Here is a 20,345-nt window from a genome sequence, read left to right as displayed (position 1 = left end):
ACTGTACCTGGCTATCAGCTTCGAACATGGGAGATGAATCCCGTGTCGAGATTCGGGCTTGCAGGCAATTGCAGGGGGTGATACCATTCTTTGGGGAGCCTCTCGTTAGAGACTATTACGGTGGTCAATTCATCCTCTCTAAGGTAGGACATGTGTTAGTACAGTTCTCTAGGGTAAAAGGAGCATATATTTCACTCTCGCCCGGCGAATCTTGTCTGCTTTACTTTACTGGCTAGATGCTTTGAATGGGGCACCCTCTTACACGTACAGAGGTGCCCTATGTTCAGGTTTGTTATCTTGGGATATCAGGTAATCTCTTAAGCTTTCGATTGTCTCATACCGTCGATATCAAGGTAATCTTACTTGGTTACTATTTCTAGTGGATGGCTTCCGGAACCGGCAACTTGCCGTATGCGGCAGCCCTGAGGTGCCCCGGGCCCGGGGCCTGAAGTGCCGAGCATTGAACATTCCGCGGGGACTTGTAGTAGAAGATGGATGGTGCTGTAAGGCAAGGCTCAGCCAATGCCGTCTAAACTAAGGTAACCTTAACTTGTGCAACTGGAACAGATTGGAATGGTGACCACTAGTACTACTAGCTCAATCACGGTTAAACTCCGACTCGCTCATGAGAGCGGGGCAATCGAGATTATGACCTCATGGGTTCCGTTGGCTGCGAACAGTTCCAATAGTCGGCCTAGTTCCTGAATCCTTTCCAACCTTAGTTAAGGCACTCAAGAGCTCAGCAGATGTGCGAGAAGCTCCCATTTGATGTCCTCGATTTGATCAACAATGGCCGCCGATGACAAGGAGTGGGAACTAGAGGAAGGGATCCCTCAGGTTGAAGACCCTTTTATCCAACAGTACTTGAAAGGACGGGATTCGCTTATTCTGCAAGAGCAGAAACAGCGACATGGTTAGTCCCCCAAGCACTTCGACCACTGGCCAAATCGATCTCGACTAACGAGTGTGTTTCAGACTTCAACCTCCGCAAAGCTCTGACCCCAGTCGCCGCTAGAGCTTGCAAGATTGTGTCCCAAATCCGCGATCGGGAGTTGACTCGAGCCTCTACGCCTTCCTGTGGACTACCGGCTCTGGACTGGGAGCAGGTTCGAAAAACCGATCTTTGGAAGATCGCGCAGAGAATGCCAAAGGGGTCCTTGCTGAACGCCTCCATTCATGGCCTCATCAACGTGGATAAGCTAATCGACATCGCTCTTACCACAGCGGGGCTGCACATCTCTAGCCCTCAGCCTTTATCATCTGAGGAAGCGCGACTCAAATCCCCCGTCACCTTTCAGTATGCTTCATCTTCAACACAAAGCGTGAAGCACAGTGTCTCCATATGGTCGGCTGCCTATGTTGCTTCGGAACTTATCCCTGTTCAGCAGGCAGTCTCTTCCTTCCCGGATGGCGGAGAGATCGGGTTCCGCGAATGGCTAAAGAAGCGATGCACCCTTGGAGACGAGCAGTCGAGCGACGCTTGCCGTGGTTCACCGATCATTGACTCGCTGCTGAGTTATGAGCCCATTCTGCGTTCCTGCCTGAGAGACGTCTTCGCCCATCTGGCAGCGGACGGGGTCGACTATGCCGAATTCAGGCATACTTTCGCTCATGTCTATCGACGAGAAGGAACCGACGCGCCCGACGCAGATCAAAGCGAATGGTGCCATGTGTTTCACCAAGAATTACGGCGTTTCCAGAGCACGGACGAAGGGCGCGACTTCTACGGAGCGCGTATCATATGGACTACCAGTCGTTCATTGTCGAACAGGGAGATCGTGGAGAACATGCAAACCTGTCTCTTCGCAAAGTATGACTACCCGGAGGTTATCTGTGGGTTCGATATCTCGGGGACAGCGAGGCCGCTGTCGGACCTCGTGCCTCTACTGTTCTGGTTCCGCAAAGAGTGCATGGACGCAGGACTGGAGATCCCTTTCTTCTTCCACGCTGGCGAGTCGGCGCGTGACGAGGCGCGTGCCGACCAGGACTTGTACGATGCGATTCTGCTGGGGACGCGGAGGATCTGCGACGGATCGACACTCTACAAGCACCCGTTGCTGACCGAGTCGGTCAAGGAGAAGAAGATCTTGGTCGAGTACAATCACAATCCGACCTTCAGCCGGAGCGAGCACGTTCTTCCGGCCCTGCTGTCGCGGGGTGTCTCGGTCGCTCTGTGTGGCAATCATCTGTCTGCTGGTTTCGACGGGCGTGGTGCAGAAGGGTTCACACAGGTAATCTGGAGGGTGCTTCTCGGTGATGATGACCACGCCGATCTTGCAGGACTGGCAATGCTGGTGGAGAACTCGATTCGGTGGAGCTCCTACGACGATCAGCCGACGTGTGAATGGCTTTCTGAGATTGGGGAAGGTATCCTGGGTGAGAAGGTCAAGGCACGCCGTTTGCAGGAATGGTGGGCGAGGTTTGAGCAGTTTTGCGAGTGGGTTACAGTCACATTTGCGGAGGAAGGCAGTGATGGATAATTGATGAATCTTGTATCATTGGGCCACGATTATATTCCTTGCTCAATTGTATCACGTAATGCTATTATATGAAATGGTTGATTCTAGATTGACTATCAACCTACACTACCTAGTACCTTCCGCCGGGTGAGGCCTTTGCCCCTCCACAGGTCGGAGCACATACCTGGACATCCCCTCCCAGATCTGGGAAGCATCAGTCACGCCATCCGGCACATCCAAAACAAGAAGTTCAACACGACCGGGTACAACAAGATCTGGGTCCAGTAACTCGATTGGAGTTCCGAATAGCAGGCCCCCGGCCTCCTCAGAAACAGTAATCAAAGGTTCCGGGTCAGATTTCTCGAACTCTAAAAGCAGGTCTGCCGCCTCCTCGAACCCCTGCTCCCTTGCCATATCGAAGTCTGTCAGTCCGCGTGAGCCCCGCTGTCAAGCAACAGGCGCAGGATCCCCAGACGCTTCCACTTGACAGCAAAACCAACCGGGGTATACCCATCCATCTGGGGGCTGCGATCCGTGCTCTCCCAGATACACCCCAGCCTCGTAGAAGCACCGTGGTCAAGCAGCATCTTCACTATATCATAGTGACCGGCCCAAATCGCCACGCAAAGGGCGCCTTTACCATAGAGCCGGAGATCCAGGCCATAATCCAGCAGAACCTGGAGCATGGCAATGTTATTCGTGTCCGCGATATAGCATATGCCATGGTCCCGGTGCGGCATTCCAGCCCTGCTGCAGGAAAAGCTTTACGAGGTGCAACTGATCGCCACAGATCGCTGCTCAATCGGACACGGCCGGCGACGGTACGGGCCAGGGATTGCGCCCTGCTCCACCAGGCGGGGCACAATGGTGTAATACTCGGCCTCGAGGGCCACGTTGAGCGCTGAAGGCCACGTGTCTGGTGTCGTCGGAGACGGCCAGTCCCTGTAGGTGCGCGAATCGAACGGGGCACGCCGCTGGCCCACCAGTAGATCAACCAGCGGGCCGTCGTGGGCTCGGAGGGCCCAGTGGAGGAGCGTCCGCAGTTGATCTAGGCTGGCGGCTTGGTTCGGCCGGTTCTCTTCGAGCATGAGCTGGAGAGCCGCGGTGTGGCTTCCCTGCGCTGCTTCTAATAGGGGATTCTCGGGCGGGAAGAAGATCCATTGCTGGCCGACGCTGTCCTCCCAGATCTCTTCCTGGCGTGACCAGGTGACGATGCTGGCGCCGGCGGCTAGTAGCTTGGCTATACGTGAGAGGTTTCCCTTCTGCGCGGCCCAGAGTAAGGCCGTGCTTCCGTGGTGCTGGACGTTATGGGCGCAGAGATGGCTATGTAGTGCTCGGTAGCAGCGCGCGTTGACTTGGGCTAGATGGTAGATGTCTGGTTGAGTGGCCAACTGCTGGGCCACGAGCAGAAGGAGCTCGTCTGGTAGGCGGCTGAAGGAGGTCATGAAGTATGGTGTGAGTGGGGTTGACTTGCTAGGTGGTGCTGACAGTAGACTGGAAGAAGGATTGATAGTTGGTGGGCTAGCATAGTCAATGATAGTTAGGGGCAATGGGGTGGATTCCAAGTTGCAACTAGCTTCTTTAAATGTCCATGGCAATTTGCGTATCTAGTTGATGAAAGGATATATGCCCCTGCACAGATCTAGGGCCTGGAACCATTTCATCTAATGCCCCTGGTAGAAGCGCTCCACCCCGCCGGGCCGAGCCTGCCAGGATCATTGATACAAACATAGGAGGCGCGCCAGAACCGGGCTTTTTTGTAAGGTTGCTAGTGCTCAGCTCAGCTGGGAGCTTCACTTTCCCATTCCGCCCTCTAAGATCTTCTACCACAGCTGAAACATCATATTGATAGCCGGATGATAGTGACCGTGTCTTCTTCGCCTCCCTACGCGATTGTCTACCTGAATCCAAGAAGAAGGAGCTGCACTTCCTAAGGAGGGTCTGATTGATGCAACCTTCAAAACAAGCGCCTCTGCTGTCTATCCGGATAGTAGTTACGACAAAAAAGACTCTACTACAGGACCATTAGAGACTACATCCTTTAATAATCTAGCCCACCTCACATTCCGTAATAAGTATGGGATTAAGGTTGACTACATGCCCAGTAGCGACTACAGCGAGGTTCTACTAGATTCCAGTCCCTTCCAATGTTCTTAAGAAGTGGTATTTGGATCTTTAAGGTCGACGCGCGAGCTGGAGATGTAAATAATACGTGCCTGTTTGCTATGAAACTGACACAATAGTTAGAGGGGCGACTAGATTAGAAGATTTGGAAGCCGCGGGAAGGCCTTTTGATTCAGTAGTATGTCAGCGATTGGGCGTGTCAGTTGCAGGATTTATTCAAGAGAGTCAGGGTCTTCTTCCATTGGACGTGACATTCGCGTGTAATTGCTAAATATGCACGTACAGCGGAAACGGTCCCTAGGACTACTTGGACCGTTAGATTCATCCTCGGTTGGTCTATAGCCCGATAAATTGAAACTACAATTAAATATTTTAGTGTCTTTTCAGCAGGAGGAGTTGCGGCAGAACAGGGCTGTGTTTTGCTGTGTAGACATAGACCAAACAGTTGATGATGATGATGATGATGATGATGATGTTCTATATGCTGGCCCCTCGCCGTGGCGATATGCAGGGATCCACTATCTACACTCTCTATGACAGTACGGAGTACATCCTTTAAACATGGACCATCACTTTCCTGACAAATTTAGAGCCTCGAGGCCTGTGTTGGCCGGTGCCTGGGTTTCGAAGTTGTGTTCTGCGATGGGTCAACCTCCTAGCTGGACTCGATAATAATCATTAAAGCTTCTGATGACCAGTTGGGAATTCCAACCTCAGGCAACGACTGGATTGTGGGTTTTGTCGTGCCTTGAGATTCACTATTGCCGCAGTTCACTGGCTGTGGTAGTCATAACTTTCCCCTCTGGACTTAAAAACTCATAAATTTAAATGTATCATCATCTTCAAGAACAACAAGAAAATAAACCAACGTAGGTGTGAGTTGTCATGATGTATGTGGTTTGGGTTAGGTAGTTTGTTGGCTAGCCCAAGCTTCTCCGCCTGACTATCGATTGCGGTCGATCATCCACAATCCATCCTTATCTTTCCTTCTCCTCTATTCCGTACTCCAACTCAAGTGACTGGCTCCAGTCACTCCACCTACCAACGGGACTTAGCGTCTCTTCCGCCCCATTTCCCCCCGAACGTCATTCTCCCGGCCTCGAAGCAATCCGCATCATCTCCCGAACTTACGTGCTCGTGCTGCTGCGACTGCTGTTGTGGTCCTTTTGCTTCTTACTTTCTGCTCCCTGCTCCCTGCTGCCTGCTTCCTGCTGCCTTACGGCTGCTTGCTTCTTCTTGAGCCCCAGGCATCTTTCACCCATCCCCCTTTCCCTTCCCCCTTCCTATTGCCTTGTTCTGTTTTTGCTCAGATGACTGTTGTGATCCTCAAATGAGCCCCCCGCCGGCTCCCTCCGCCCGAAAATGGCCTACTTCTTGCCTTCCTTTTTCCAGAAGCGATTGCTCCGTTATGCTTTATCTCGCCTGGAGCTAGTCGATACTGAGGCTCTGGACTTGGATAGTCTAGGGATTCGATGGGGACAACGCAGTACCGTCGAACTGCGGGATATCGGCTTGAGGCTCGATGTAAGTGTAACGGTCTTTCAAACGGCCGTCCAACTGCTCCGGTCCGCCTGTGTCTCAAATTCTCAAATCCGACATTTGACATTCTTCATCGCTCATTTCCACTAACCTTTTCTTTTTCCCAACTTCGTTTAGAAACTAGCTGCCCTACTACATCTTCCTGCCTCAAGCAAGCTCCTAAGCGCCCGTGTCCGATACCTGAAGATCACCGTCCCCGCGGACATCTACAGTAGCGGTATAATATGTCAAGCCAGCGGCATCAATGTACATCTGAGACTACTCTCGCAGGAAGCATGTCCTTCTGGGCAAGGGGACAGGGCCCCTGACTCACCCCACACCTCTAGCCCGGACGCATTCATTCCCAACCCTGCCGATCTCGCACAGTCGTTCCTCGAAGCTGAACCCAAGGAGGAAAAGGATGAATTACAAGCGGCCATCTCCTCTAGGTCCCAGGTTCTGCATCGCACATCGGCGTCGATCAGCGATGATGAAGAGGAACTGGGTCTCGGCAACGAGACTGTGTCCTTGCCCAGCTTTGTTGCCGCATTTCTCAAAGGTGTCGTAGATCGCCTGCAGGTTCAGGTGGATGACATATCCGTGCGAGTCGATGTGGAGATGAAGCAAGATGGGTCTATTAAGAGGCAGCCAGAGGATAGGCCCGATCTGATTACTGCATTGCTGAGAGTTGGTCAAGTGAAGGTGGACGCCGTCTCCGCGCCTCCTGTCACAGATGGAGATCGATCGCATAAAGGAAGACGATTGATCTCGCTCTCTGACATTAGTGTTGCGTTGATATCGGAGCCAGTTGTCTTCGCCAACTACGCACGATTCGCCGCTCCTGCCTCCCCCTCGACCCTTGTCCAGGCGATGACAAGTCAGCCTCCGAGCCGAGTCTCTTCCCCTGCCCCTGGACCCTCCTCGGGGAGCTCCACTCTCGAAATGACCAGATCAACTATACTTGAGCCATCGACTGGGCTTGTGGATTCTCAACGGTTTGACCGAAGTGCGCCCGAATTGGAAGGATCCGTGTACACCTATGATGGGAGGTTTTCAGATGCCGACACGGAAGAGGGAGAGACCCGGAGTTATGGTTACTTGGAGGAGTCGCAAGACTTCGCTGATGATGACAAGCTGCTGGACAACCCTGCCTACCTTGATTCTGTTATCAACTCTCAGATTCAAGACGACGAATTAGATGCACTGGAAAACCTGCCAATAGGAACTAGTCATTCGGCTGCAAGCAGTGGGCTTGTTCCGCGGCCGCTACAGTTACCCGCACCCGGGACAACAGAACCAGCTCACGACACACCAAGTGCCATGATTCTTGCACCGAGGCCACAAATGCCAGGAGTACATGAGCTTGCGCGTTCTCCAGATCCTAGCGCGCCCCAAACGCGATCCACTCTACCTGCCCTCATCACGGAACATGATCAAACTCCTGAGCCATTCCCACATCTTCAGCCATCACTACCTACATCCGCGCCACCTTCGGAGACCGACAGTTCGAGCTCAACATCTGGGTCTTTCCATCAAGGCGATCTCAGTGAATCTCGGCTCTTCTCTCACGACGAGGCACAAAGCATGTACATGAGTGCCATTAGTCATGGTTCTACATCGCGAAGCTTCAGGCCGAACATGCCCGGTGCTTGGGATTCCTCTGAATCTCAGGTCATGAGGGAGTCCGTTGCAAAGAACGCAATTTCGGGTAGCTCAGAGGGTGGACATGAGCACGACGACCATGACGGGACTTCTGTATCAACACCGAAACTCACACCTCAGTCTGAGCCAGATTTATCTCAATCACAGTCAACTGAGCAACAGCAACCAGACAATGACTCTCAGTTTGATCCGAAAGAGAGACCATCGGTTCGGGTCTCAACTGAAGAACATAAGTCAGCTGACGTCGCGAGGAAGTTTTTCAGTATTGATAGGATCCAGATTTCGATTCCATCTATCGATTCTAACCAGGGGGATAATGAGGCCGAATCCACAAGACCACATCGACATGCCATGAATGGCAACTTGAAAGAATCGGCAGTTAACCTGCAGGACTCTCTAGCCGAGGACAGCTTATTAAACTCGTTGATGCGATCTCGTGGTGATTCGAACACGGCTGTTCCTCCTCTCAATGATGCCAAAGATGTGAATCAGCATGAACATAAATTGGGAGATCACATTGGTTTGGAGGTATTGTCTGCAGAAATTCAATTTGACATCGCAATCGGTTGGCTTGTTGTCAAGGTCGGACAAAGAATCCTTAGTGCCTTCGCTGGTCCGGCTGATGACACGACACGAGAGCATCGTCCGCCACAGGAATCACAGGTAGCGCAGGTCTTTCGAGTCTCCCTTGATAGCTTCGCGATCAAATTCGTCGACCACGTCCCAGGGCACGCATATCCTCCTGACAATGACTCGGCGTTCATTGCCCAGAATCAGGAAGAGATTCTGCTCCAAGCGGTGGTCTCGGGCTTCAATGCTAATTTCGCTGTGAACAGTGATACTACTACGCTACACCTGGATGTGGCCAAGTTCATGGTGGGATTCGCACATGAGGAACTGATTTCTTTCAGCGAAGAACTCAAAATGCGCGAATCCACTAGGGATGTCACTTCATCAAGCCAAGGTGACATCTCATTGAAGGTTCGGATGACTTCGAAAGCGACAACGGTTGAGCTGTTGACGCTTCCCTTACAACTTAATCTCAATATCCAGCGCCTGGAAGAGGCCATAGGGTGGGTAGGTGGTCTGAGCACCATTTTGGAACTTGGAAGCTCCATTTCATCTAGTTCTTCGAGCAAGGGACCGAGCAAGGACACACCGAAGCGTCCTCGCGGAGTGCACTTTGAAAGCGGCCCTCCCCCGGCGACTGCACAGTCACCTGGAACAGTACCAGTCAAGGTGAATGCTCGAATTGGTGGCATTGCGCTGAACATCATCGGGGAAAGTCACTACATCAAGCTCAGAACAACGGCAGTAAAGGTTGTCAGTAGATCCGAGGGATTGGGAATCCAGATTGACAAGGCGAAACTTAGCGGGCCATGGCCTCTCGAATTTAACCGCGAGGCGCCCGCTTCTGTGAGTTTGAATGATATCAGATTTGAGTTCCTATTCGCTCCAAAAGAGCGTGACTTGGATCGGCTTCTCGCGTTGATCACGCCTTCGAAAGATAAATATGATGAAGATGACGATATCATGCTGGACACGCTATTCCGCCAGCGTAATCAGGGATCTGTTCTCCGTGTCACAGTTGGCCGGACGCAGGCCGTCGTATCTCGAACCGCTGATTTGGAATCTCTTATGCAGCTTGCGGACGAGATAAGTCGACTGTCGAATGTGGCCAAATACTTGCCTGAAGACGATCGACCCGGAGTTCTGACTCTGATCTTACTGCGTGAGTTTGAGGTTCAAACATACCTTGGTGGAAAGGTAGGCGTCGTTCGAGCTAGGCTCCAGGATGCCGAAGCAGCATACATCAGTCTTCCGTCCCTTGTGGCTGCTCAAATCGGTCACATACAAGTTGCGAGGAACGAAGATGAGGAGCTCATCGGCGATGCACTTCCTGGAGCAGAGGGATACTTCTCAAATGACACAACAATGCCGGTCCTCATGGTCCGTTTCATTGCGGATGAGATGGATCCTACGATCAAGGTCAAGCTACATGGTCTCCGTGCAGAATACTCGCTTCCTTCCATCATCGCATTCCTTGGGCTTGGAGATGAGCTGACAACTGGCGATGTCGCTGCGAACATGGCAAACTCAATCGCCAATCTTCCTGAGTTTCAGCCAGCGCAACTGGAAGCGTCAAATCAGGGGTCAAGCCAGGACACTCCCACAAAACCTTCGAAATTGACGGTTGATCTTCGAGACTGTGTTCTGGGCCTCAATCCTCGCGGCACTCCTGCGAAAGGTCTCATTGTCCTCACGAACGCTAAATTCTCTGGTACCATGCATGATGTTGTCTCCTCAGAGGCCATTTTGGACCTTCGTAAAGCGTCAATCTTGGTCATTGACGATGTCAAGAACGTGGATCTTGCAAATAATCTGCACCAACGAAACCTGAACTCTCCCCAAAGCGCCCAGATCCAGACCTTCATTGACAAGGGCTATGTTTCTATTTGCACTGTATCTTCGGCCACAGCTACTGTGAAGATTGTGCGCCTGAGTGAAGACGGGGAGAAGTCTCTTGATGTGGAGCTCAAAGACGACTTGCTCATCCTGGAAACCTGCGCTGATTCCACGCAGACTCTTATCAGTATCTTAAATGGGCTGCAGCCGCCCACTCCCCCAAGCGTGGTTACGAAATATCGAACCGAGGTTCTTCCAATCCAAGACATGCTAGCATCTTTCACTGGGGACGCCTTTGTGACTGACCAATTGGAAGATGCTACTGCCACCGGCCCTGATTCTTTGGAACAAACACAAGACACGGGGGAAATATTGGATGATGAGATCGAATATGTGAGCGTAGGCTCCGAACAGAGTTCTCTGCCTGGGGCCGGCTTGGCAACGGGCTCGAGCGAGCTGCTTGACAGTTTCCACTCGCAGTATCATGTCTCGGCAAGCGTCTCTGATCTTGACTTTCGTGACGACCACTTCGCGCAGAAGTCTGCTGTTGGGGGCACAGCGCATAGGTGGGATTCAACGCAGAATACATATGGCCTCTCAGACGACTCGAAGCTCCAAAAGAGTCCCTTGAGAGTGAGAGTACGTGACGCTCATGTCATTTGGAATCTGTTTGATGGCTATGACTGGCAACGAACAAGGGATACGATCTCGAAGGCGGTAAAAGAGGTTGAAAGAAAGGCCACCGAGCGCCGTGCCCGCACCGGCAGTCGAGCTTCCCCTAGCTTTGATGAGGAAGAGGAATCCGTTATCGGAGACTGCCTTTTCAACTCAATTTACATTGGGATTCCCGCTAACAAAGATCCTCGAGAGATTCGCAACGATATCAATCGCAACATCGATGACCTTGTCAGTGAAACAGGAAGCTATGCGACCACTACAACTGTCACTGGAGCGACTGTGCGACAAAGTCAATCGCCTTCGTTACGGGGAAAGAAACTACGGTTGTCCCGAAGCAAGTACCACAAAATGACCTTTGAGCTGAAAGGGATTTGCGCAGATCTAGTCGTGTTTCCGCCTGGCCTGGATGAAACACAAAGCTCCTTGGATGTTCGGGTGGACGATGTGGAAATTTTCGACCATGTACCTACCTCGACATGGAAGAAATTCGCAACCTATATGCATGAAGCCGGCGAAAAGGAGAGCGGAACGAGCATGTTGCATCTCGAGATCTTGACGGTCCGGCCTGTGCCCGAACTTGCTGCTTCTGAGATTGTGCTCAAGGCGACCTTGCTTCCTCTCCGATTGCACGTTGACCAGGACGCTTTGGACTTCATTTGCCGATTCTTTGAGTTCAGGGATGACACTGCACCGACGCCGACCGCTCCAAGCGAAGTCCCCTTCCTGCAACGAGCTGAAATCAATGCTGTGCCAGTGAAACTAGACTTCAAGCCCAAGCGGGTGGATTATGCTGGTCTTCGATCGGGTCGTACTACCGAGTTCATGAACTTCTTTGTGCTGGACGGCGCAGATATGGTGATGCGGCATGTCATCATTTACGGTGTTTCTGGTTTCGATAAATTGGGCCAGACACTCAATGACATCTGGATGCCCGATATCAAGAGTAATCAGCTACCAGGGGTTCTGGCTGGTCTGGCCCCCATCAGGTCACTGGTTAACGTAGGTGGAGGCGTGAAGGACTTGGTTATGGTGCCCATGCGCGAATACAAGAAGGACGGCCGTATTGTTCGGAGTATCCAGAAAGGCGCCTTGGCGTTTGCTAAGACCACCTCTCATGAACTGATCAAACTGGGCGCCAAGCTTGCGATTGGAACCCAAACGGTGTTGCAAGGTGCCGAGGATCTGTTGTCCAGCCCTAATGCACCGACTGTGGGCCAAGAAGATGATTTCGGTGACGACGAAGATGCCAAGAAGATCTCGCTGTATGCCGACCAACCACTCGGAGTTGCTCAGGGTCTCCGAGGCGGATTCAGAGGATTAGAGCGTGATCTGTTGACGGCACGGGATGCCATTGTCGCGGTTCCTGGCGAGGTGCTGGAGAGCGGAAGTGCCAAGGCTGCTGCCAAAGCAGTGATGAAGCGTGCGCCGACGGTTATTCTCCGTCCTGCGATCGGTGTGACCAAGGCTGTGGGACAGACCTTGCTAGGTGCCGGCAACACCCTCGATCCTAGCAATCGCCGCAAGATGGAAGACGTAAGTTTGGACTTGATTACTGGACATCTTGGACTGTCTTTGCTGACCCACCACCTTTGCAGAAATACAAACGCCATTGAAACGACTTTCACGTGATATTCCGACGAGTTGATTGATATCTTGGATGCTTGATACCACGATCTGACGGCAGCCAGAGTTCCACTATTCGAGCATGTCTCTTTTTCCCTCTTCAATACTCAGGTCATACCTGAAAGCAGCTGCAACTAGTACATATAATCTCAACACGACCACTAGTGGCAAGATCTTGATGAGCTGTAGGCAGGTTGTACCCGGAGCTTTAGACGCGGTTGCAAGGATTTGTCCTCATATTTTGGTTTTGGTTTTTTTCCCCCTTTCCCTTATGACAGTCATGACACATGATACTCCAATTTAGCTTTCTGTCCTCCTTCTTCATGTCAAATATTTGCTTTCCGTGGATCGAAGAAGAAGCATGAGACGGTGTTAGGATCTCTTTTTTTTTGCTCTCTCTTTCTCCTCTCTTTCTTTTTTCCCTTCGTTGTTATTATTTCCATTGAAATTGGCGACAATTTTTTGGGGTGCCGAAGGACTGGTAGACTGGTTGTAGAAATGCGAAGCTATTTAGGGGACACACTTTGGTCCTTTTGCTTTCTCTTCCTCCGATTGATAAGAATGGCTGTACAGGAATCTACTTACCTTGATTTAACGTTACATGGCTTTACGTACGTAAGGTCCTGCAATAGCCGTTCATCTTCGAAGAGTGAGCATGTACATGTACCATACTATAAGGTAGTGGATCTCATCGGCCACTCTAGCCTAGCCAGTCACCATCCTACGCAGCGGGAATGGGTTGGCGCGAGAAAAGCAGCGAATGAACACCGGCCACGCCATAGCCGTGCACAGAGCTTACATTTACCTTTATACTAAGGCACGAAACTCCCTCCCATCCAGTCCCTTGGGCTCCGTGCCTGAAGTTCTTGTTCCTGTTCCCTGTTCACTGTTCACCATTGGGGTGGAAAGGGTTTAGGTCGTGGTGGAGGAGCGGGGGGGGGAGGGGGGATGCAGACATGATCCGGATATGCAAGAAGATGGGCATGTGGGCGGGCACATAGTCACGATCGTCCAAGTAGACGAAGGAGGAATGGAGGCAATCCACACCCCCGTATGTACAGTACAGTAGGTACCATCAGTGTGGTACTTCCGTGGATTGTGCCTGAGGGGGGGAAGAGGAGTTCGTCACGGGAGCTGATAACATTCATTCCTGAAACTGAACTAAACTCTTTAGGCAGGCAGATAGATCTCTCCGGTTCAGCTGGCTGGCTGGCTGCCTGGCTGCCTGACTGCCTGCCTTGTCGGAACGAGAGATGCTCATTCACTCACTCGACTTTGGGGATTCCTTGGGCGTGCTATGGGATGAGATGGGGTTGAGTGGATGGGGCGCGGATGGTTTTTGTTTAGTATGTACGGGGGATAAGTGTGTGTTCGTGTGTAGGCATAGTTGTGCGGAATGCCTTACAGGTTACGAGTAGGTAGGTAGGTAGATAGGTAGGACTCGCTAATCGTTGAATTGGAAGAAAGCGGGGTTTTGTGGAATGTGGCGAAGATGGAATTGGGAAAGGTACTGAGTTAGGTCAGTTGAATTGGTGTGCGATTGAAGTGCGGTTCAAGTCTATGGTGGTGGATTTGAGAGCCTTTTGGAATTAGAGACGAAGATTGGGAACAGGTGTGGTCGTGGTGGTGTACATCATGGATAGTAACTAAGGTACGGAGTACAGTTAGTTACAACCTCGTAAATACTCTATGTTGTTAGTCTTGGCTTGTGTGCGAGGAGTTCTTCTGACGGAGAGATTAAGATTCAAGGCCGAAGAGACGGTCAGCACAAAGCAAAGCGAAGCAAAGCAAAGAGACAGGTCATTGCCATTCACTGCAGTGGATTGCCACAGCCACATCTGATGTGTGTGATTGGATGTATAGGATTTGTAGGCGACATGAAACCAGTCACACTCTCCCCGATCATTGGCGGTTGGCAGAGGATGAGGCCTGCGCTGCGTGGGCAAATGAGAATTCCCCGGACTCTGTGTCTCAGTCAAGATTGAGCGACGATTGACCTGGGAATGAAAGAGGATGAATGAATACTCGGAAATGACTTTGCTGTCCCAGAGGAATTCGGTGGTGGTCTGATGTACCCGGGAGGTACCTACCTAGTACAGTACTAGGTACTGACATGTACGGTTGCTGCCCAAGTGGGATTGGCAGATGACGCCGCAACCGAAGTAAGTACAGTAGTATCTTTAGATCCTGCGTCCATTGGTCATTGGTTCCATGCACGTCAACCTGCAGTTTGACCTGGCCATGAAAAGATCCCATTATTAAGTGATCGTCTTTGCACGGCTGCAGAGAAGCAGCAGCAGCAGCAGCAGCAGCAAGCAAGCAAGCTGCTTCTTCCTTCCTTTTTTTTTTCTCTCTCCTCTATTCTTCCTTCTTCGCATCTCATCTATCTCCACTCGCTCTTGCCATTCTTTTCATCAAAACCTCTGCAACCCTGTCCTTTTCTTCATCTTTTATTAGACCATTCAGGTGCTGATAGGTAGTGCAATATGCTGATGGGCTGGTGAGAAGCAGGAGTGACTTGCTGTCTGCCCGCATATCCGATCTAGATCACTCTCCGGCACTGTTCTCGTGCAACCGTAACACTGCTTCATCGCGAACCGTTATCGGTTCATCTTGAGACATTCTGTCTCGCTTCAATCCGCGGTGCTTGTTGATATTCCGCTCATTCCGAAGGACAGCATTTGTTGCTGTTGGTGTAGGTGTTGGTGTCTTGTCCTCTTATCGTCTCAATTGCACCGACTGGTGATGTCAACCGATTGAGAAGATCTGCACTTCCTCAATGCCAGCAATCAACAGCTCTGAGTTCACATCTTCTTATCTTCTCATGTCCCGGGCAATTGTGCTTCTTTCCCATTCACCTTCTATACTTGCCCTCGCTTGATCCCGGCCTAGATCAAGGCACGAGCCTCCGATCTACCATGGCGATGGCCCTCGACGTCGGCTCTCCCTACCATGGATCTCCGCACCACCCGGATACTATACACTATATGTCGACATCGCCAGCCTCTGACCCATTGCAGTTACTCGCCTCAAACCCCGCCATATACCCAGCAGGATACGCGGGAAACCTTTCACTACACAATTACCGCAAACTACTGCCGGACAGCGATCCTTTCATCGATGGCCAGGACGGAAAACTCCTCAGACGGAAAAACGCCGCTCTGCATTTGAACCAAACCCAGCTCGATTCTGTTCCCCTAAGCACTCCCTTCTCCATGTCGTCTCCAGGGTCAAGTCCGCCGCCATTGTCGCCGTCCTACTCCCCGAGCGCGCGGAGCGACCAAGATCCGGACATGCCGCACGGGTGTGGCCGTAAGTAGACGACACCCCACTATTGCTCATTTGGTAGCGTGCTAGACTGGCTAACAAGTTGTCCAGTGTCACCAAATGTTGCTACGCCTGCGCCGTTGAGCGCGCCGTTGAGCGCGACCTTTCCCAGAGAGAATCCGCACAGGCTTCTGGTAAGGCCCTGACAAAGCCTTGCATTCCCAACTGACGTAGGTATGCGATCAGGATACATTCCGGGACAGACTCGAGAGCTATCCCGAGCCAGGCACAGATCCGGAATGTTTCACCCGCAGGCACACTAGGACCCGCTCCGACTCCATCCTATGGAGCATGAAGAAAACCACAGCGACCATTGTTGATCACGGCACGTCATTCGAGATCATTAATCCGCACGAGTCGCTGAACTTTGCCCGGATCGTGTCCTTCATCGAAGATGTCGATGCCTATTCTCTTCGGGCATCCAGCGGCCATCATCGCGAGTCGTACATCGAGGTGATTAATGAGACGGAAGTGGACCCTAGTCCTGAAAGCCAACCTGGGGATGACCACGCAAACCCGTCCTCGGAGCAGGATTCCCAGCAGGTTCACCACGAATTAGTTGGCGACTCGCCGCATCTTCCCATGCCGTCGATATCGGAGCGTCTGGAACGCGAGGACGCTGATGACATGGCCTCGAATTACTCGCGCTCGCCCGGTTGCACGCGTAAGCGACCGGCGCCGCTCAGACCACGGGCCTGGACTGACGAGAGTGACCTTGGGGAGCCGGGCTCCCCGATCCGGGAAGATGGCGATTGTCGGTCTCACGTACAATTCCCACTGCCCACCCCTTCCCCTTACTCCCTAAGCGACAGCCATCCGACCTCCTTACCCGGTCCAGCGGCGGCCTACTATGATCTCAATCTTTGGTACGGACCCCATGGGGTCGACCAGAGTCAGGGTCACCCTCACCCACTCCATTCCAATCCAACCTCTCCACATTATCTCTGCCCATCCCCATTCATCTCCCATCTGGCCTTGCCTGAGCAGCAGGAGATCCGCATCCAAAGCGGTATTACCAAAATAACCGACCGTCGTAAGAAGAACGTCAAACCGGGGAGCAGTGGGCCTCTGAAGCCCTTGAAGCGACTATATAACATGCTCCAGCGAAAGCGGCAGTGAATTTCTACCCATTCTTATTCATTCGGCCCTCCTCCCTAGTTTTTTGTGCCTAGCGTTGTTTCCTATTTGGCATTTGATACTCCCGGTCACATGCGCGAGCGCATGCCGTCATGGTTTTCTCTGAGCAAGGATTGTCTGTGTGTTCTATATCACTTTGAGCGAATTGGGCCATTAGCCTACCCCTGCCTGTCCGTTTAGATTAGGGCCTTTGACAGGACCCAGCATTGTTTTTCTTATTGACAAGGGCATATATCAAATAGAGGTTGTGTTTGCCAGCACGGTGTGTACGTTTTAAGATGGTTCACGTGCTATATATTAGCTACTACTTTGGAAAGCGAAGACGGCGCAGTGGTGTGTGAATTTTTATGATACATGAAGATGTGCGATTAAAGATATATAAAAGAAGTGCCCTATAACCGAGTTTCGAGGGTCGCACCAATATGAATGCACCAAGAGACAAAAAACAAAAAAAGAATAGAACGTCCAAGGCAAACAAGCAGACAGTCTGGGTATCTTTCTTTCGATATGCACACAATGCACAAGCAATTCCAAACCCTGAAAGAAGATAGATGGCAATAGGAACAGAGATGAAGATGAGGAGCGCACACCCGGATATAGAACAAAAAAAGTGAGTCAGAAAAGAGAAGTGAAGAAGAATGAAAAAAAAGAGGAATGGAGAAAAGGGAAGAGTCGAAGCAGGTATCGAAGCGATGAATGGTATGCACCTGGCTCAAGGATGCTGGACATATATACCCCAAGAGAAGAGATACACGTTGGTTCTCGGGAAGACAGGAGACAAGCACGACCTTATTCAACCATCGAAGCCAGCGCCGCACTGACGAGACTCTTTCGTCGCAGCCCCTGCTCGCTCTTCTTCTGCAGGTCGCGGGTGGAGCCGAGCTGATAGCTCTTCTCGATCCGATGGGATGACTGCAGCGCGCTGACGCTGCTCTTTCTCCGGGAACGCGTGTATTCCGCCAGCGACGAGGATGATGGGACGGAGGAAGTGGAGGAGATCGATTCCGTGGCCGGGCGGAACCGACTGCCCCGCGACGCCGTCAGGGCGCGTCGGCGCGGGGACGACTGCGGCGGGAGCGAGCTGGGGTGCCAGTCGTCTTCACAGGTGGAGTAGCTGTGCGAGACGGCGGTGCGCAGGGCCTCGTCCTCAGAGATCAGGGCCAGGCGGATAGCCTCGAGGTCGGTGGGGTTGCAGTACTGCAGGCGCGAGATGTGTTGGCGCTGCGCGCGCATGGTCGTATAGTTGTGTTCCTGGTCGTCTGCGTTGAGATCCATTGGGGTCGTGTCGGTCGGGGAGTTGTAGCTGTCTGAGGCGGCGGGGGCGGAGGTCGGGTTCAGGTATGGAGAGGAGGAAGACGGGGGAAACGTCGGCGATAGAGAGCCGGATGTGTGGGAATCATCGTCAAGATCCGTGTCGGGGGGTGTCAGGACGTAGCCGGGGAAGAGTTTGGGGTTGTTGCTACTGAAATGGAGATCGGAGGGGGAGGTGGGGGAGATGGGCGCATCGGGGAAGCGGTCATCGCTGGGGATTGCGCCCGCAGTGCCGGACTGGTTTTGGAGTGTGTGCTCGTGAAGTTTCTTGGTGAGGGTGCTGATGGAGAAGCGCTTCTCGTATGCGGAGAAAGGGACGGAGGTGGGCGCTTGAGCCTGGCCCCGGGAGTAGGAGGATCGCGAGCGAGATAGGGTCCGGGGGAAGCGCTGCGTTGACGAGCGTGGTGACGGACAGCGCGAGGACAAGGGAGAGATTAATCCACTGTCATGGTCGAGAGTGAGGCGCTGATATTCTTCGCTGTCCAAGGCCAAGCGGGGAGGCCGAGTGGAGGAGGGAGAGGAGAAAGAGAAGTCCTCGAACATGATGGCGACACCGCTGTGCGGGAAACGAGTGGAGGATAATCAAAAGTGGCACCGTTCTGATGTGCTGAATAGAAATAGAAGTAATTTCCTCGAGCAACCTGGGGAATTATGTGTTCCGAGACTTGATGGAGTTTAAAAGTGGTGGTAGTGGTGTTTAGTGGAGGCTCAAGTTATCGAGACATGGGGGGGAGGATATACAAATGAACAGATAGGGGGGGGGAAGAAGGCACGACGGGTCGGAAGAAGAGATCGCGCGCGCGTTTGTGCCTGGACCCGAGATTATAAGACTAGAGCAAAAGAAAAAAAAAAGTCTGGTCCCACAGTGGCCAATTTTCTTTTTCGATTCTGATTCTGGAAGAGAGGGGCGGATTGTATTTCCTTATTTTCTCGCGTAAAAGAAAAAAGTAATAGCCATCACTAAGAGGGGTCGGACGGATCCAGCGCGTAAACGTAAAGGGAGGGCCGAACCTTGGATGATGGCGTGGGGTGGAAAAAATCACAACAAGAGACACTCACAAGTGGGCCAGATAAAAAAAACAGGAATCTTGAGAACGAGAAAGGAGAGACAGATAGGGGAGACTAGAGCAGTCGAGGCCCTGGGCCTCTTCAACCTGGAGGCATATCAAAGGGCTTTATAATTAAATTGCACCCCCTTTTTTGTGATTCTTCATTAATGAAATGAATTGAATAAGTCGGGGAAAGAAAGGATGAAAGATGAAACTGACGAAGGAAGGAATCATTCCCCTTTGACCGCCTGCTGCATTCGCCATTTTGCCCCGTATCAAATTCCGGCGGCGATTTGGGCCTTTTGATCTTTTGGCCTCTGAAGAACTATCCCTCGTCAATAATACTATTATTTGATGAACACGAACTAGACTAATATCCTTTGCCTCAATATCCCTGTCATCCCAATGGCGACTCCGAAACCATAATCCCTGAGGAAATACGGAGTACAATACACATAAGTGGCATTCTCTCCGCTCTTCGCCCTTCGCCCTCTCTGACCACCCTTGCTCATAGATCTCGATCGGAATTTCGCGAGATCAGGAAAGCAAAAGCCGATCATCCCCCCCAAACCGAAACAGAGACAGGGCAGGGCGTTAAGTTCCCCCCATAGTCGCCACTGGGTGTGTATTCGAGTACTGGGTATTGAGTAGTAATCTCGAACACGGCACCGATTCCTCCGGTCCCAGTCAAAGGCCTTCGATCAACCACGCCTGTCTTGGAGTCTTGGACCCTTGTCGCCACCAGCCTTAGCTACATTGGGGTTGAAGAGGCGTCTCGGTTCCTCCCCCAAGGCTCCAAGCTAAATTACGCTCTTCGTTCCGGCACTGAACCTAGTCGGAGTTGTCCGTCCCTTTAGGTCTAGCGCATGTCAATCCATACAAGGGGCATTATTTGCTTGCAGGGAGGGGCCCGGAGAATCTCTCTTCAGCTTCTCCGTCTTCCCTTCTTTCTTTCTCGGTCCGAGGATGAATGAAGATCTGTGACTCGTGAGAAGTTAAACCTAGTCTACGGCCGTCGAAACAGTCTCGACCCTTTCTTGATTATTCCCCT

General features: G+C 51.9%; 5 protein-coding genes across 5 annotated transcripts; 3 read left to right on the top strand and 2 right to left on the bottom strand.

Moving 5' to 3' along the window:
* The first annotated feature begins 584 nt into the window (after positions 1 to 584).
* BO72DRAFT_403348 (putative CECR1 family adenosine deaminase) lies at positions 585 to 2,532 on the top strand. The gene is made up of 2 exons (XM_040942230.1): positions 585 to 913; positions 976 to 2,532. Exons 1-2 carry the CDS (start codon positions 790 to 792, stop codon positions 2,478 to 2,480), a joined length of 1,629 nt encoding a protein of 542 aa, XP_040801949.1. The 5' UTR covers positions 585 to 789; the 3' UTR covers positions 2,481 to 2,532.
* On the bottom strand, positions 2,532 to 4,045 carry BO72DRAFT_485780 (ankyrin repeat domain-containing protein; the record flags this gene model as incomplete). Its single annotated transcript, XM_040947904.1, has 4 exons — positions 3,311 to 4,045; positions 2,960 to 3,136; positions 2,644 to 2,903; positions 2,532 to 2,541 (listed from the first exon to the last, which is right to left on the bottom strand). The coding sequence occupies exons 1-4, from the start codon at positions 3,902 to 3,904 to the stop codon at positions 2,532 to 2,534; spliced, it is 1,041 nt and encodes a 346-aa protein (XP_040801948.1). The 5' UTR covers positions 3,905 to 4,045.
* Positions 4,046 to 5,598: 1,553 nt separating this feature from the next.
* Positions 5,599 to 12,714, top strand: atg2 (putative autophagy regulatory protein Atg2). Its single transcript, XM_040950877.1, has 3 exons — positions 5,599 to 6,107; positions 6,240 to 12,380; positions 12,443 to 12,714. Exons 1-3 carry the CDS (start codon positions 5,946 to 5,948, stop codon positions 12,458 to 12,460), a joined length of 6,321 nt encoding a protein of 2,106 aa, XP_040801947.1. The 5' UTR covers positions 5,599 to 5,945; the 3' UTR covers positions 12,461 to 12,714.
* A 3,149-nt stretch (positions 12,715 to 15,863) lies between these two features.
* Positions 15,864 to 17,320, top strand: BO72DRAFT_99701 (oxidoreductase, short-chain dehydrogenase/reductase family). The gene is made up of 2 exons (XM_040950876.1): positions 15,864 to 15,931; positions 16,001 to 17,320. Exon 2 carries the CDS (start codon positions 16,089 to 16,091, stop codon positions 16,914 to 16,916), a length of 828 nt encoding a protein of 275 aa, XP_040801946.1. The 5' UTR covers positions 15,864 to 15,931; positions 16,001 to 16,088; the 3' UTR covers positions 16,917 to 17,320.
* Positions 17,321 to 19,224, bottom strand: BO72DRAFT_99662 (uncharacterized protein). The gene has a single exon (XM_040950875.1). It carries the CDS (start codon positions 18,786 to 18,788, stop codon positions 17,724 to 17,726), a length of 1,065 nt encoding a protein of 354 aa, XP_040801945.1. The 5' UTR covers positions 18,789 to 19,224; the 3' UTR covers positions 17,321 to 17,723.
* Positions 19,225 to 20,345: the final 1,121 nt, after the last annotated feature.

This window comes from Aspergillus fijiensis, assembly GCF_003184825.1.
Source record: "Aspergillus fijiensis CBS 313.89 unplaced genomic scaffold BO72scaffold_20, whole genome shotgun sequence".
In the NCBI taxonomy this organism is placed as follows: domain Eukaryota; kingdom Fungi; phylum Ascomycota; class Eurotiomycetes; order Eurotiales; family Aspergillaceae; genus Aspergillus; species Aspergillus fijiensis.
This window is presented reverse-complemented; position numbering and strand designations above follow the sequence as displayed.